General features: G+C 43.2%; 1 protein-coding gene across 7 annotated transcripts in view; it reads left to right on the top strand.

Moving 5' to 3' along the window:
• CCDC73 (coiled-coil domain containing 73) overlaps positions 1-17,688 on the top strand; it is a 71,753-nt gene that overhangs the window by 783 nt on the left and 53,282 nt on the right. For all 7 annotated transcript variants that reach the window (XR_012850571.1, XR_012850572.1, XM_075837760.1 and 4 more), the window contains exons 2-4: positions 3,741-3,888; positions 14,876-14,947; positions 17,101-17,172. Coding sequence is in view for 5 of the 7 variants with exons in the window: in XM_075837760.1 (XP_075693875.1) it covers positions 3,754-3,888; positions 14,876-14,947; positions 17,101-17,172 (279 nt within the window). In the remaining 2 variants the exon portion in view is untranslated. The remainder of the gene's footprint in view (positions 1-3,740; positions 3,889-14,875; positions 14,948-17,100; positions 17,173-17,688) is intronic.

Genomic DNA, 17,688 nt, shown 5'->3' with positions numbered 1-17,688 from the left:
ACACACACACGACTGTGGTTTACAAGTACCGTGTGGGGGTTGCAATTGTGGACCGCGAAAACCCAGGACTGGTAATCTTGCGGTCCGCGATTGAGGTCCGGCACCATTGAAATGAACGCACGTCTTTTGTGTGCATGGTCAGTGATTGCGGATGGCAGTCCGCGGCCGTCCGTGCCCGTAATCACGGGCTGTGCACACGGCTACAGCCTTGTGGATGAGGCCTCAGGCTTAGTTCACACCAGCGTTGTCACCCGTTTAGGTCTTTTCCGTCATAGGAAGAGGTGACCGGAAAGCATCTCTTCCGTTTGAATTACTATTGATTTCGATGGTAATTCTTTTGTTGCACTTTTGCTTCTGTGGAAAAAAACGGAAACCTAGCGAAACGCAAACCAACAAACAAAATAATTACCATTGAAATCAATAGTAATTCAAACGGAAGAGATGCTTTCCGGTCATCTCTGCCTATGTTTGAAAAGACCTAAACGGGTGACAACGCTAGTGTGAACTAAGCCATAGGCGGGATTCACACGACCGGGTCGTTCCCGAGCCCGAGTATCGGCCGGTAAAATCGGCCATTTTGCCCGGCCGGTTTGCATAAAGTTATGCATCCGTGCCGGGCCGGGCAGATCCGGACAGTGACATCAGCGGCAGCTCCTGAAGGGGAATCCTCATGTGTTCGGGGATTCCGCTTCAGGAGTTTCCCCTGATGTCACTGCCCAGATATGGACAGAGACATCAAGCGCTCTGTCCAGGAGCGGAATCCCCGAAAACATGGGGATTCCGCTCCTTCAAGGAGCTAAAGTGCGGCTAGCACATAGCAGAGCGGGGAGATACCTCCCTGCTCTGCTATAGTGGCGTCGCTGCAGTAGTAGCAGCCGCAGCGGCAGCAGCTGCTGCTACTAGCGGCGCCATCGAAGGTGTCGCCGAGCCAGGGCGCTTTTAACAAGCAGGGGAAGGGAGCCAGCGCAGCGCTCCCTCCAGCTGCTGTACACCCCGGCCCTGCAACACAGTGTACAGCGATGCCATTCGTCAGAATGGCATCAACTCCTCCTCCTCACATGCACTCTGCGCTGTGAGGAGGAGGAGATAGAGCGCAACCGCCGGGAAACCCGGCCATCACTCGGAACACATTCCGGTGATGGCCGTGTAATACCCGGCCCCATAGACTTCTATGGGAGCCGGGCGGCCGGGTGCCCGGGCAAAGATAGAGCATGTCCTATTTTTTGACGGCCGGATTTCCCGGCCGTCAAAAAATCGGTCGTGTGAATAGCCCCATTAGGGGTCTATCATTCCTAATGCAGCCGGGTGCCGGCCGATTTATGAACGGCCGGCACCCGGCCGGGAAACCCTGCCGTGTGAATGAGGCCTAAACGACCAAGCATTATTTTTCGGGTTGTTTTTTTACCATCGCGTTCCAGGAGTCATAAAGGTGTTCACATCAGCGTCCCCGTCCCGTTCATAGGTTGGTTCAGTTAGACCTTTCTGTCGGAGGAACCCATGAACAGAAAGGCAAACGGAAACCGTAGCTTCCGCGTGCATTACCATTCATTTCAATGTTAATACTTCCGTTCTGTAAAGTTTCCGTTTTTCTTTTTTGCGGAATCAATAGCGCAGTTGACTGTTTCAGTTCATGGGCTCTGACAGAAAGGTCTAACGGAACCCATGAATGGAAGGGTGACCGTGATGTGAACAGGCCCTAACTTTTACATTTATCCGTATGAGGACGTTTTTTGCGGGACAAGTTGTATTTTTCAATTGGACCGATAAAAACAGCTATTCCTGCTACTCCGTGTGAGCTGGGCCTAAAACTGACAGGCAATCTATTAGGCCATACCCGTGGCACGGCCTAATAGGCAGTTAATGGCAGATCTGGGGGCCGAAACCGATTGGTGCCCCGCAATAGTGTAGTGGGTGTGCTGATGGGGTGACAGAGGGAGCTCCCTCCATCTGTCAGTCACCTTAGACGCCATGGTCGCTATTGACTGCGGCATCTAAGGGGGTTAAAATGCCGGAATTGGAGTTCTCTCCAATTCCTGCACTTGCAGCAGAGGCATGGCTGTGTATAAGAGCTGTGCTCCTGCCGCTGATCTCTTGGGTACAGTGGCAGTATCCGCTATATCCGAGTGACGGATATATCCGTCACGATGCATGAACTAGCACCCACTTGTGACGGATGTATCTGTATCTGTCACTCGTCGTTAAAGGGTTCGTCTGGGTTATGTTCCTATGGGTCGGATTTTCCATAGGCATATCCGAAATGTTTTTACTGCAGGATCTGCGGCAGAAGTCTGAGGCTTACCTCGGATTCGCACTGCGGATATGCAGTTTGATGAAACCCTTGTCCGCGTCAATCTATCAGCTTTTCCATGCAGAGCTAGTGGACTAAGTAGGATTTTACTTATTCTCACAGATTTTTTTTGTCATGAGCAAAAATCTAAGTGGAAATTTTCTCCGGCATGTGAATGGGGTTATGGAGACCACATTCACGTGCATTGGATGTGGATAATCGTCGGATTTGATGCTGATATTGGCCTGAAATCCATATTAAATCCAACACGTGAATGGGGCCTTATAAAACCCATTTTGAAAAACCTATTAGGGTATGTTCACACTCCCTATTTACAGACGTAATTCAGGAGTTTTACGCCTCGAATTACGCCTGAAAAAACAGCACAGAACCGTCTGCAAACATCTGCCCATTGATTTCAATGGGCTTTACGATGTTCTGTGCAGACGAGGTGTATTTTTACGCAACGCTGTCAAAAGACAGCGCGTAAAAAGATGCCCGCCTCAAAGAAGTGCATGTCACTTCTTGGGACGTAATTGGAGCCGTTTTTCATTTACTCCATTGAAAAACAGCTCCAATTACGTCCGTAATCGACGCCGCGAAAAAACGCCTGCACTTGTCAAAACGTCTGAAATTCAGGAGCTGTTTTTGCCTGAAAAGTACTCAGTAATTTTAGACGTCTTTGGCGTTGCCGTGTGAACATACCCTTAGGGTAGATTTACCCGCTGCAGTTTTGTTGCGCGGCTGAAAACTGCACTGCAAAAATGCATGTTTTTTTACAGTGATTTGCTGCATGTTCACTGCTAACTGCAAATCATAAAAACTCATGCATGTTTGCCGTGTGGTTTTCAGCCACACGAAACTGCACAGCATGATTTTATTTTCACTGTTAGGAAATTCTGAGTTAATAAAGCGAATCCCATATTCAGTAAAGTAAACAAAAGTTTCAAAGAGCCTCCAAGCCGTCCCTGTACTACACTGACAGCCCAGTGAGAACTGTAATGCTTTATTTCACCTGTGGTGGCGCTGCATGGGAACTGAACACTTGCTGCCAGGTTCCCCCACTGATGACAGCTGAAATCTGAGGGGTTCACCATATGATTAACTTATCATTGAGTGACCCATCTAAGCAGCAATCTTTTTATGGACCAGAAACTTTTTAATGGCTTTGCACTCATGGTGGTTTAACAACAATAACTTTTTTTATTTTTAAAGCCATGTTCACACAGATTAATTTTGGGCATATTTTGAAGTGTAAATCGCTATCATTACACTCCGAATTACACTTGAAATAAGCCTGCAGGGAAGTTGCAGGTGGTTGCACATTTCGGGGAATGGACATCAATGTATATAACGGCTGCACTAGAGTGGGCAAATAAACAGTGTTTCTCCAGATGAGAACTTTCAATGCAGTGTAATGACCATGAGATAAATGTACTTTTATATGTTTCAGGCTATTTTTAATAATGGACAAAGATGAAATGGACATTGAGAATCCATCCTATACCTTAAAAGGAACTTCAGAAACCCTCCTTCCTATCCAGCTGTTTGATTTTAAAGCTCATCTACTGGAAGCTGCGGAGGAACTACGAATGGGACGGGTAAGAGACAGTGTTTCATTAGATACTGTTGTTCTTATTTTTTTTTTAAATGTCTCAAATATAAAATGATATAGCTAAGAACATTGTTTCAGTCCCACATAATGAGAAAATAGACCACAGAATTTGATAACATTCTTACTAAGGCTCTTATTCCACTGACGTCATAGTGCCATGCCATCAGGATTTCTATTGCCCCTGACAGGCAGAATTGCATCGTCTACACTGCTGTTCTGCCCGGTAAAAAAATAAAACTGAAACGTAACATACTTTTTAGAAGTCAAAGTGATTCAACGTCAACACAACCCACAACACCACTGTAAACAAGTCCTACATCGTTTTTATTATTGCGATGGTGTGCTGCAGATTATACTTTAACTTAATAATAATGCCCGAATATCTTAAAATTTATCTGACGCGACATGCATTGATGGCATATCGATGCACGCCTCTTGAAAGGGGTTGTCCGTGCAGGGAACTGGTTTTCATACTGCCGACCTATCCAATGGATAGGTCATCCGTATCTGATCAGTGGGGGCCCGACACCCGGACCCCGCACCGGTCAGCTGCCTCTGGGCATCGGATGTTATGCAGTGTTTGGCGCTGGAAGTATATTGCTCCGCACACACTGCATAGCGGCTGTACTGCAGAACTGCAGCTCTGCTCCTATTCACATTGAATAGGATCGATACTGCAGCACGGCCGCTGTACTGTGACCGGAGTCATCTGCTTCCGGCACGGACATCCGGTGCCCGGAGGCAGCCGGAGCAGCTGATCGGTGCGGGGTTGGGGTGTCCTTGTGAGCTATACTGTGGTTTGTTTCATTCACAATTTAGCAAAAAATATTTGAATAGGTTTTGTTTTTTATCACTTTTGTAGTGCAGGAGAAAGCAATTTTTTTTTTGTCTGAAATATAGCATCTGTCCACCAATCGAACTTCATTCTATGGGGGAGATTTATTAAGACTGATGTTTCATAAGCCAGTCTTAATAAGCAATTCATTGGAGTAAGATGCAATGTATTTATTAACCCCTGAATACCTGAATGAGCAAGCAATTTTTTTAAATTTTTCCATCGTCTCATTCAAAGAGCTTTAACATTTTTATTTTTCTGTTGACATAGCTGTATAAGGCTTTTTGTGGGACAAGTTGTATTTTTTAAAAGCACCATTTTGGGGTACATATAATTTATTCATTAACTTTTTTGGTGGGGTAATTAAAAAACAAAAACCAAAAACCCTGAAATTTCGCAATTCTTTTTTGCGTTTTAAATTTACGCCGTCTACCGTGTGGTATAAATAACATAACTTTTCAGCGGGTCGTTACGATTGCGGCACTACCATATTATATAGTTGTTTTTTTTTTATGTTCTGCTACTTTTACACAGTAAAAACACAGTTTTTTGTTTTTTTTTATTTGTTTTTGTGTCGCCTTATTTATAGAGCCATAACTTTTTTATTTTTTCGCCGATTCAGCTGTATGAGAGCTTTTTGTTTCTTTGCGGGACGACTTGTGGTTTTTATTGGTGCCATTTTCGAGTACATGTGACTTTTGAATCACTTTTTGTCCATTTTTTTTTGAAGACAGGGTGAATACATGCGCCACAATTGTTGCACGAGCGCAGTCGTGCGTCATCCATTCCCCCTTCCCAATGACCATAAAATGAAAAAAAGTAGACTAACCTCTGTTCCCTTCAGGCTCCCTCAGCATGTCGCGGTGAATACAAGGTCCTGCCTGTCACGGTGTGTGGGTATGTGGACCCACTAGGCCGCACCGCCGTAGCAGGGAGGCAGCTGGCCAAACAACAGTGAACCCCAGCATTACAAAGTCCCACACAAGGCTACCTGGACAGTCCAGACAGTGGCCGCAGCTCTGGCACGGACGGAGATGGGTAAAGTAAGGCAACGCCAGACGTGGCGGATGGCAGCAGGTGCCGTAGGTTGCGCCAGACGTGGCAAATCCCCCTTGGACGTGGCAGATGACACAGGTGCAGTAGACACGACTCGAACTATTAGGCACAGGAACAAGAACACAGCACGGGATACGGGTAACAACTGGAACGGGAAACACTAAGGGACCATTTGCAAGACAGACTTCAGAATTACTAACAACGCTCAGGCAAAGATCAGAAGGGCTGGGGCCTTCTTATAGTCCAGGAAATCATGTGTGTTGATGATGATTTCCTTCATGTGCGTGCGCTGGCCCTTTAAGATTGGGCACGAGCGTGCACGTGCACCCTACGGGACACAGCGGATCGGAGCGTAAGTGAGCACTGGTGTCTCCTGGGAAAGAGATGGGGACCAGCGCTCACAGATCTATGGCTGCGAGCATCAGGAGGTGAGTAGACCCGACGGCCCGTGGCCATGGACACTACACTGCCTTGACCTGCCTGCTCTTTTTTGCCACTGTTTTTGCTGCGTTTTACGCTCGTGGCCATTGAAGCTAATGCAAGGATTGGGCCAAACGCCCAGAAACGAGCGCCGCAGTTTATTTTTTGCCTCCCAAGGATTTCAATGGGAGGTCAGAGGCGTAACCGCGGCATGAAAAGACATACCGCTTTTTTTTCCCACCAGCGGCTAAAAGCGACCCGTGAAAAGAAAACGCTTCTGCCTCCCATTGAAATCAATAGGGGGCGATTTCGGACGTTTTTTTGCCGCTGATTCCGACGTGTTTTAAACGTCAAGATCAGCGCCAAGAAAACTCAGTGTGAACTGGGACTTAAATTGATGTTACTGATAATAGTAAATATGTCTAAATAAAAAAATGATGAAGCTTACTAATACCCCCCAATACAGTGTTAGTCACAATGCCACCACTACCCCAGTCTCAATAAATACGTACCCCTTGTAGATTCAATAAGCACTGCAGTCTTTTACTCATTTGGTACTTGTGAGCAGCCCATGCGTGGGTACTTATATGTAAATTCTGCTGGGGGAGACATCAGTAGTGCCGCACATCTCTGTAGTCAATACACCCCAATTATCCAAGTCTAAGTTACAGATACGTCTATTCAAAATTTCCCTGTATTATATCCGGAATAATGTTGATCCCGCCTGTTAATTATTGAGAATATTAGAGGCCAAGAGGCCACCTTGATGTTCTGTGACTCCTTGGAAACTTACATTTTTTTATTTTTTTAAGGTCTTCTTTCATTTGTTATTATTTTCAATCACCTTAACCTTTATCTTACATTTTATTTTTTTTCTTACAAGTACAATTATAAAGCTACATGGAATAACTTACTATATGCGAAGGATTGAAGTGAACAAGACGACTTCCCGTGCTGCCGCACTAAGTTTTTTTACTGCAGGGAATTTAGGAAAGACTTAAAAAGTGAAAGAAAAAAAATGGATTGATTGAGTATTATTAAAACTTGGTTTATTTCGTAGGAGGCAGATTAAGGTAGAAAATAAAAACTTAAAAAGTGACAATCAGCATTTAAGACATTTTGAACATAAGCCATCTGTAGTCTGTTCCTAAATCAGATCAGGGTCATCAGCTAAGAGGCCTGAGCAATTCTCTGTCCAGCTTGTAAAACTACAGCCTGAAGCAAAGATTTTAAAGAAGGCTTGACACTTTGTAAAGGTTAGAACTGGTAAATAAACCATCAAATTACTCATCTTTTATAGTTATGGTAGTGTTTATATAAAAACACTTAAGTGCTTGTAGTCCTAAGGCGAGTAATAAAAAGGAACATCTTAAAGGTCTTGTTTTCTGCCTTGCAACACTTTTTTTGGTTTATGTAATGTAGTTTGAAAGCTTATACACTGTTTTATCTTAGCATGAAAACTTTCTGAATTTTTTATTGAATCACTAAAATGGTTCATTTGATATTTAACAAAGTGAGTCCTAGGGTAAAAAAAAAATGATTTTTATTAGATGAAAGATTGGTGAGAACAAATTTATGTAATGCCATCCTAATGGTAGTCTGGGCAAAGAGTATTGTTCCCAAGTCTGTGGCTGTAAAGGCATGATGAGAGTTGCAGTTTTACAATAAGTGGAGAGCCGCTAGCTCAGAGGAATCCAGGCTCTGTTTGATATGTCTGAAGTTTTAGAAAATCACATGTGAAGTAAACAGCTCTACTTGCCATGTGGTCTAGGATTTATCTTTGCTTGAGACTCCTGGAAGTCCTCTTTGCTTCAAAGGGGTTGTCCACGCATGGACAACTGATGACCTATCCACGGGATAGGTCATCAGTATATAATTGTTGGGGATCCGACACCCGGACCCTGCACCGATCAGCTGCTCCGGCTGCCTCCAGTCACCGGATGTTATGATGGGTATTTAGCATTCGGAGCCGGAAGCAGATTGCTCCGACTACTACTTAGTTGCCGTGCTGCAGCTCGGCCACTATTACGTGACCGGAGCCTTCTGCTTCTGGCATGGACATCCAGTGCTCGGAGGCGACTGGAGCAGCTGATTGGTGCGGTGTCCTGGTGTCAGAATCCGGCCGATCATATACTGATGACCTATCCTGTGGATAGGTCATCAGTTGTCCATGCGTGGACAACCCCTTTAAGCAGAAAGAGATTTATGAAAGATTCTCTTTTGGCTCCCAGATATAGCATTATTTGCATACATTGCTTACAGTCTGCATAGAAATGCATGGATGACCTTTGGGCCCCCAGTGTTGTCGAGTACGAGGGGCCCTTGTTCACCATTCTCAGTGTGAGAGCAGGAATTGAATGGGGCTTCCGGAAACAGCTGAATAAGTGCATTTCCCCTATTTCTGACGTCCATTTTAAGTCTATGCTTGTCCTGCTCTCTAACCGAGAACGGGGACAAAGGGCCACTCGTTCTTGGCATGGTTGACAGGTTATAAAAGTAAAAAAAGGGGTTGTCATGCGAGAACCCCTTTTAACCCCTTAATGACCGCCGATACGCCTTTTCACGGCGGCCTAATCAACGCTCTGCACGGGTCTCCCGTGCAGGCTGGAGCCGGGCCTCGGCTGTCTGATGACAGCCGGGCTCCTGCTTCAACGGTAGCGATAGAAGTTTACTTAGATTACGGCCGTTTAACCAATTAAATGCCGCGGTCATTAGCGACCGCTGCATTTGAGTTGTTTACAGAGGGAGGGATCTCCCTCTGTCACCCATTGGCGGGCCGCAAATGCAATTGCGGGCATCCGATGGGGTGCCATGGCAGCCGGGGGCCTAACAAAGGCCCCCAGGTCTGCCCTGGCTATATACCTATTAGGACGCGCCAGAGGCATGTCCTAATAGATGCCTGTGGGTTTTACACTGGCAGGCAATAATGCTCTGTTATACGAAGTATACCAAAGCATTATATCTGTGATCTAAAGATCGCATAGTGAAGTCTCCCAGTGAGACTGAAAAAATAATTAATGTGAAATAAAAATGAATAAGGTACACATTAAAAAAAATATAACCATTTTTTTGCCATAAAGGGTTTTATTTAGTAAAAGTGTAAAAATAAAATAAAAACTACACATATATGGTATCCCCACAATCGCAAAAATTTGGTCAATAAATTCATAGCTTATTTGTGAAAAACACCAAAATGTAAAGAAAATTTGCAAAAATTTAAATTTTTCTAATTTTAAATGTAATCTACTTGTAAAACAGATAGTAATACCACACAAAATTGTTGCTAATTAACATCCCCCATATGTCTACATTATATTTGCATTGTTTTTTGAACATTATTTTATTTTTCTAGGAAGTTACACGGCTTAGAACTTTAGCAGCAATTTCTCACATTTTCAAGGAAATTTCAAAAGGCTATTATTACAGGGACCAGTTCAGTCTGAGGTGGCTTTGAGGGCCTTATGTACTAGATAGACCCCATAAATCACCCCATTTTAAAAACGGCACCCCTCAAAGTATTCAAAACAGCATTCAGAAAGTTTATTAACCCTTTAGGCGTTTCACAGGAATTAAAGCAAAGTAGAGGTGAAATTGACAAATTTTATTTTTTATGCCGAAATTCATTTGTAATAATTTTTTTCCTGTAATACAGAAGGTTTTACCAGAGAAATGCAACTCAATATTTATTGCCCAGATTCTGCAGTTTTTAGAAATATCCCACATGTGGCTCTAGTGTGGTAATGGACTGAAGCACCGGCCTCCGAAGCAAAGGAGCACCTAGAGGATTTTGGGGTCTCCTTTTTTAAAACATATTTTAGGCACAATGTCAGGTTTGAAGAGGTCTTGTGGTGCCAAAACAGTGGAAACCCCCCAAAAATGGTTTTGGAAACGACACACCTCAAGAAATTTATCTAGGGGGTATAGATATTTTTTTTTTTACAGTAATCACTGTACTCTATAAATGACATTTTACTTTATTCTGTGGGTCGGTACGATTACGGCGATACCATATGTATATAGTTTTTTTTATGTTTTGTAGCGTTTGCGCAATAAAATCACTTTTCTATAAAATGATTTCATTTTTGTGCCACCATATTCTGAGAGCCATAATTTTTTTTCTTTTTCAGTCAAAAAAGCTGTGTAAGGGCTTGTTTTTTGCGGGACGGGTTGTAGTTTTCATTGGTATTATTTTGGGGTACATGCGACTTTTTGATCACTTTTTATTCTATATTTTGGGAGGGGTGATGACCAAAAAACTAGTGATGCTTGTATTGTTTTTTAACTTATTTTTTGCGGTGTTCACCGTGCGGGAAAAATAATAGTTTTATAGTTTGGGTCGTTACGAATGAGGTGATACCCAATATGTGTACTTTTTTAACGTTTTAATTTTTGTCCTATAATAAAAGACTTATTATAGGAAAAAAAGCATTTTTTGTTTTTGTAACTTATAACTTGTTTTTACACTATTATAAAACACTTTTCTTACTTTTTTTTTTTAAACTTTTTTTTACTTGAAGACCTGCAGCACTGTTGGCTGCTATAACACATTGCACTACCTAGGTAGTGTAACGTTTTATAAACGTGTGACACTGACAGCCTATGAGGACCAGCTGGTCCTGATAGGCTTCCGTGAATGGCAGACCCTGAGGCTGTTGTATGGCCTCTGGTTTTGCCATGCAACCGACGACAGCACCCGCAATCGGTCCTCGGGAAAGTTTGTTGTAGCAACAAACTCTCCAGTTTGTTGCTACAACAAACTTTCCCTGCGATCACATGATCGGGACCTGAACCAAACAGATCCCGATCATGTCTCCGGGACCAGAGGTAGGGGTAAACAGCGCGATCCGGGTGTCAGCACTACTCTGAGACACCCCGATCACGCTTTTAACACCCACTGTGAAGTCACGTCGGCGCTGCATAGAGCCCAGCAAGCACCGATGTGAATTTACTGTGGGAGGTCAGGAAGCAGTTAATAACGGTGATCATATTCTCTAGCCGAACCAATCAGTTCGGCTGTCCGAGAACAGGTTGCTGGGGAGCCGGGGACACGGACACCCCCGGCGTCAGAGCGATCTCCCCAGCGCTATGCCGGCAGTAGCAGAGGTCTGCAGATTCACGTCCTGTCAGCACGGGGTATATGCGAATAGGGCTTGAATCAACAGATTGTCGACATGAAAGGGTGGGCGTTGTAAGGACAAGTGTATGACGCTGACCAATCAGTGACCAATCAGCGTCATACACTTCTCTCCATTCATGTCCATTTGTACTCAGCACAGCGTGATCTCACGAAATCACGCTTTGCTGTCATATACACCCACATTAACTTTACTGAAGTGTCTTGAGAGTGAATAGACCTCACCTCCAGCCAGGATGCGATGTCTATTCACACTCCCGACACTTCGGTAAAGTTTCTGTGAATGACAGCACAGCGTGATCTCGCGAGATCACGCTGTGATGTGTGAGTAAGTCAAACACAAACTTTACCGAAGTGTTTGGAGTGTGAATAGACATCGCGTCCTGGCTGGAAGCGATGTCTATTAACTCTCAAGACACTTCAGTAAAGTTAATGTAGGTGTATGTGACCGCACAGCGTGATCTTGCGAGATCACGCTCTCCAGTGAATACAAATGGACATGATTGGAGAGAAGTGTATGACGCTGATTGGTCACTGATTGGTCAGCATCATACACTTCTCTTTACAACGCCCACTTGGTCAAAAGGTAAAAAAACGCCCAGTTGTCTCGTGCACACTTCCGACACGGTTTTCACGGCTGTTTGTGACGGATCCGTGTGTTAGTTTTAGCGGCCGTGTGCACTCCGTGTTTCCGTTTCCATGCGCCGAGCATGGTACTATCCAGGGTGCTGAAAGAGTTAAAGGGCTGCACTGATCGGCGGTAACTCTTTTACACCCTGGACAGTACCATGCTCGGCGCTCGGAAAATACAATTTTAATGTAATGAAAAAAATTTGTAAAAAAATTTCATACTTACTTTCCTCCTGTCCGGCCTCCAGCGATGACGTTTTATCCATGTCGCCGCTGCAGCCAATCACCGGCTGTAGTGGCGGTCACGCACGTCAGGATGACGTCAGAAGGCCGGCCTCCAGGGATGACGTTTCATCCCACGTGACCGCCTCTGCAGCCAATCACAGGCTGCCGCGTCATTCTGGAAGGTCGGACTGGAGGAAGAAGAGAGACTCGTCACCAAGACAACAACCGGGTAAGTATGAACTGATTTTTATTTTATTTTTAATCAGCAGCCTCTTTTCTCTATCAGTGATTGATAGAGACAAGTGGCTGCCGATTAGTGTAATATTTATTTTATGTTTCTCTGCCCGCCCGGCCGTTGCTAGGCAACGGCTCCGTCACACACGGATGGCACACGGATGCCTTCCGTGTGCCTTCAGTTTTTTTGACGGCCCCGTTGACTTGCATGGGCCTCACGGTCACGGAATCCCGGACCAAAGTAGGACATGCTCTACTTTGGATCGGAACGGAGCAACGGACCGTCAAAAAAACTGAAGTGTGCATGGCCCCATTGAAATGAATGGGTCAGTGTGCCAGCCGTCAGAAAAACGGCTAGCACCCTGAAGGAAAAAACTGAAGTGGGCATGGGGCCTAAGAAACTAATTAGCATAAATCTAAAATTGCTCATAACTTGCTCAAAAATTGTTTTTCAAAATAGAAAACATTGTTGTTATCTACATTACAGCACCGATCAGATTATGTAGGAGATAGAGCACTTATAATATGGTAAACATTCGGTAAGGAGATTACAAAAAAAATAAGGATGTTCTGCAAGTTCTTTTAAGCAAACATAAGGTAGAAATCAGACCTCCTTTTCCAAACCAATTGTTCACATAGTAGATTGTCAACAAGGCAGAGGAGAGGGTGATATAATGGCTGCCTCATGGAAAATATAGAAGAAAAATATTGATAATTAAAACAGAAAATGATCAAGGAGGTAAAAGTCTCAGTAAAGACACAGATCTCGCAATATACTATCAATGTGCGACCCAGCCGATTGCTTGAACAATATGGCAATGGTGCAAGGAACTTTACTACCTGTCGGATCCTTTCAGAGTCCAAATGGATGGCCCATTCTAGTCAACCCTGAAGTCTTTTCTGAAACAACCCCCTTTAACATAAGTGTTGCTTTAAAAGACAGATTGATTTTGGGGGTGATAAGAGCAGCAGTTAGTTCATCGAAGTCTCACATGTTTTATTGAAAGGAAGATACAGTGACTGTTTCATTATATAATTTCTTCTTCACAGCATTTATGAAATGATCATTAATACTGTTTATAAACTAATAGAACTCATCCTCCACTTTAAGATTGGTGAAAAGAGAAAACAAAATTATGATATTTTGTCATCCTTGGGGGAGTAAGCCGGGGTGCGTCCTGATGTGTGTTTACACATTAGTGATTGAAAATTATCCAACTTTAATTGCTTCATTTTTTTCCCCCTACATTACCTGTGACTTAGTAATTTGCTTTTTTTTTTCCAGAGGCTACCATTAGAAAAGAATTAGCTACTTACATCTACGATTCTGCTTATGTCACACCTCCCAAGTGTTCTTTTTTTTGGATGAACAGCCTCTATATTTGACCCAAATCCCCTTGTGTTCTTCTAAGATATTCCTCTTTTTGGAATTGATTAATACATTTGCATTAATAAGTTTACTCTATCTGCCTGGTTCCTAATTGCATATTAGAGCATATCACAGTTTCATACAAGACACTTGTAAAGACACTTTTGTCACTTTTGTAGCCTAATGTACTCACAGAAGTTCTAATTTCAATATGCCAGGGGCGAAAAATGCTGTGCAAACTAATACTGGTTCTCTGCCTCAGTTCTTTCTACATTAAAGACTAAAGTCTTCCAGATTCAGTTATTATTACTGCTCCCTGCACCCTTGGTTTACAAGTCTAATAGGTAAACTTCATTACGCAAGCCTCACCTAGGTGACTCCTTACATAGTGCTTGGGCATCCCAGATCTGCTCATATCATGCCCAATTCCCTCATGCTTTATATTATGCTTGATGCATGCACTGGCGCCTACTAAGTGTGTTCTTCCGTTTTGTCTGTAAGACCTGTGGTGGGTGTTGCATCATGAGTTGGGAAACCTGCAACAATGGGTGAGTTGTCTCACCAATACAATGTAGCCATTAGCTTTTTTTCATTTTATTTTTTTTTTTTATTAATAACTGATTAATATATTCAAACTCCTCTATAAGGCTCCATGCACACGACCGTGCCTGTAATTACAACCCATAATTGCAGGCGCGGACAGCCGTCCGTATTTACGGGCCATGCTCCCATTCTAAAGTATGGGAGCATGGTCCGTAAAATAAAAAAATAGGACGTGTCCTATTTTTTTCGGCAAGTTTCTCTGGCACAGACACCTTCCCATAAGTATACAGGAAGGTGTCCGTCGGCTATAGAAACGAATGGGCCCGTAATTATGGATCGTAATTACGGGCGATTTTATGGTCGTGTGCATGGGGCCTAAGGCTATTTAGAATTAAATTTTCTTATTTTTTTTTACGAATAGATTTTATATAAAATTAGCAAAATTGACATGTAACGCAATCGTTTGATGCACACCTGTTTTTGGCGCCTTATTATTTTTTTTCTTCATTTCTCCCACTTCTTTTCAGCTTGCCAAAATTCAGTATGAAGAACAAATTAACAAAATTTTGATGGAGAGACAAGAACTATTGTGGAAATATGTATGTTTTGGATTTTACTTCTCTTTTACTGACCTTTATTGATTTAACTGCTGTAGATAAGTAGTACTGTACGACTGATCTAATTTTAGTAAGGAAATGTTTTATCTTTTCTTTCTGTGTAGAGAAGCACCTATGCTGTATAGTAGCCAGTACACCCTGTGGTGGGATTCAGTCGGTTCGGTTCGCCCAATTCATTTGTTAAATTTAGATTGGGATTGCAGCACTTCTCAAAGCTGTCCTGCGTCCCACCTTTTTTAACTTTCTAGCAGCTGCACTGTCGGCACGTGTGGGACTTTTGACAAGACTGACAGCGTGTTGCCAGACTCTCTTTCATTAGACATCAGATGCCTATATAGCCAATGAGAGTCTGACATCTAATGCAACAGCCGCTCCTCAGCACCAAAGGATAATGTGCCCGCCCTTCTCCTGTATCCACCATCATGTCCAACAATCCTGGAGGCTGCATCTTTTTCCTCCTGTACATGCTACCGTGGCCTTTTTATGAGTGACATCTGCCCTTTTATGATTGGATCTTCCCTGTATTAGACACGTGCACCCGGAGTGCAGCATACATTCAAGTGAGCAAGTTTTACATGGATCAGTTTCAGTGTGAATCCACATTAGAATAGGAAAAATTGAGCGGTCTGCGCGACTTCAAACGAGGCATGGTCATCCGTGCTAGACTAGCCAGTATTTAAAAAAAAATTCTGACAAACTTGTGGGATTTTTTTGTGCAAGAGAATGATGTGATTAAGGAAAAACGTGCAATGAAAGGGGATCCTGTGGAGGTAAAGAACTTGTCGACGAAAGGGGTCAAGAATTGTTCTGCCTAACAGCCATTGCACAGTCAAATACAATGTTTGTGCTCCACCTAACGTGTCCGAAAGCACAACTCGTCTTTCCTTATAGTGGATGGGCTATAACAGCAGACAACCAGCTCGAGTGCCATTGCTGTCTGAGGAAAAAATAAAGGCAACACGCCAGTGGGCAAAATCGTGCAAAAATTGGATCACTGAGCACTGGAAAAATATTGCCTGGTCAGATGAATCCAGATTTCTGTGGTACCATGCTGATGACCGGGTCAGAATTTTTTGCACACAGCATGAATCGATGATCCCTTCCTGTCAGGTCAGAACAGTTCAGGCTGGTAGTGGTGTGGAGAATTTTTTTCTTGGCACACCACGGGTCCTCCGATACCTGTGGATGGATTTTTGAACAGTAGGGCTTAACATAGTATTGTAGCCGATCAAGTTCATCCAGTCATTGCAGCTGTTTACTGGCAGAAGGACACTTCAGCTGCAACTGCGGGAAGCGATCCTGACTGCATGGGCCGATATTCCTGCAGAACAATTTCAAAACAAAGTGTAATCTATACCACAACGAATTGCTGCTGTTCTGAATGCCAAAGGAGGTCCAACCCGCTACTGGGGTGTCTCTAATAAAGCGGCCATTCAGTGTATGTCTGTGTGTGTGTGTGTGTGTGTGTGTGTGTGTGGTGTATGTATGTGTAACGCATGTGGGATATAAGATGTCTACTGCTTACATCCAAATATTTAAATGAGGTTGCCCATTAATTTGTAGTATATTTTGAGCATGTTAATTGTGATCTATACCACAACGAATTGCTGCGGTTCTGAATGCCAAAGGATGTCCAACGCGCTACTGGGGTGTCTCTAATAAAGCGGCCATTCAGTGTATGGCTTTGTGTGTGTGGTGTATGTATGTGTAGCGTATGTGGGATATAGGATGTCTACTGTTTACATCCAAATATTTAAATGAGGTTGCCCATTAATTTTGTAGTATATTTTGAGCATTTTAATTATTTTACTTGATGTCTTGCATAAGAAATTTCTCGCTTTGGTGGGCTTTGCACGCTGCAATCATACCATTCTTGGCCAGATAGGGAACATGGAAATCAATAAAGTATTATGAATATAATAAAGTATTATATTTTTAGGCAAGGCGGCCTGGGCTGTTGCATAGCTTTCTTCCTATTCCTAACACCAATTGTCTCCAACCTATGACTTTCCAGATCTTGCAAAACAGCTTCTGTCAGTCAGGACATGCTGCAAGTTGTACATTTGCAACGGATAGAGAGCTTCAGCTTTGGAGATTACTGCCCTAAACTAACAACAATTACTTTATTTTATTAGGAATCATTATCAAATCAGGAGGAAATTGTGGAAAAGAAGCACAATGATTCTCTGGCTGCATTAAAAAAACAGGTACTAAAATATTGATGTTTGATGTCATGTTAAGATTTAAAGGGATTCTATAACATGTTAAATAACGCACACAAAAAATGGAAGGTCCCTCACTGTTACATCCCATCTGTACCTTATATAGAAAACAGGGATGCTAAATCACTGCGCTATACACAGAGGAAACTTTTTGCAGTAACCTAAAATAAATCTGGAAAATAAAACATCCAGACACAATAGAGTTTTGTGTGATGATGTCTTACCTTTTATTTGATTATACACCCTGAGAATGACACATGGCTACGTATTACAGTTTACGTGCTGAGATATCCACTGAATCCAATCAGTTAGGCCCCATGCGCACGACCGTTAAAAATCTCCGTAATTGCGGACCGTAACACGGTCCGCGATTCTGGACCCATTCAGTTCTATTGGCCGCGGACACCTTTCCGTATCGCTACGGATAGATGTCGGGGCCGTAGAACTGTACCGCAAAAGATAGAAAATGTTCTATGTTAAAATATTTTTTTGCTTTGTTTT

The sequence above is a fragment of the Rhinoderma darwinii genome, chromosome 9 (genome assembly GCF_050947455.1).
Source record: "Rhinoderma darwinii isolate aRhiDar2 chromosome 9, aRhiDar2.hap1, whole genome shotgun sequence".
NCBI lineage: Eukaryota > Metazoa > Chordata > Amphibia > Anura > Rhinodermatidae > Rhinoderma > Rhinoderma darwinii.
The sequence above is the reverse complement of the archived record's forward strand: the minus strand, read 5'-3'. Positions and strand labels throughout refer to the sequence as shown.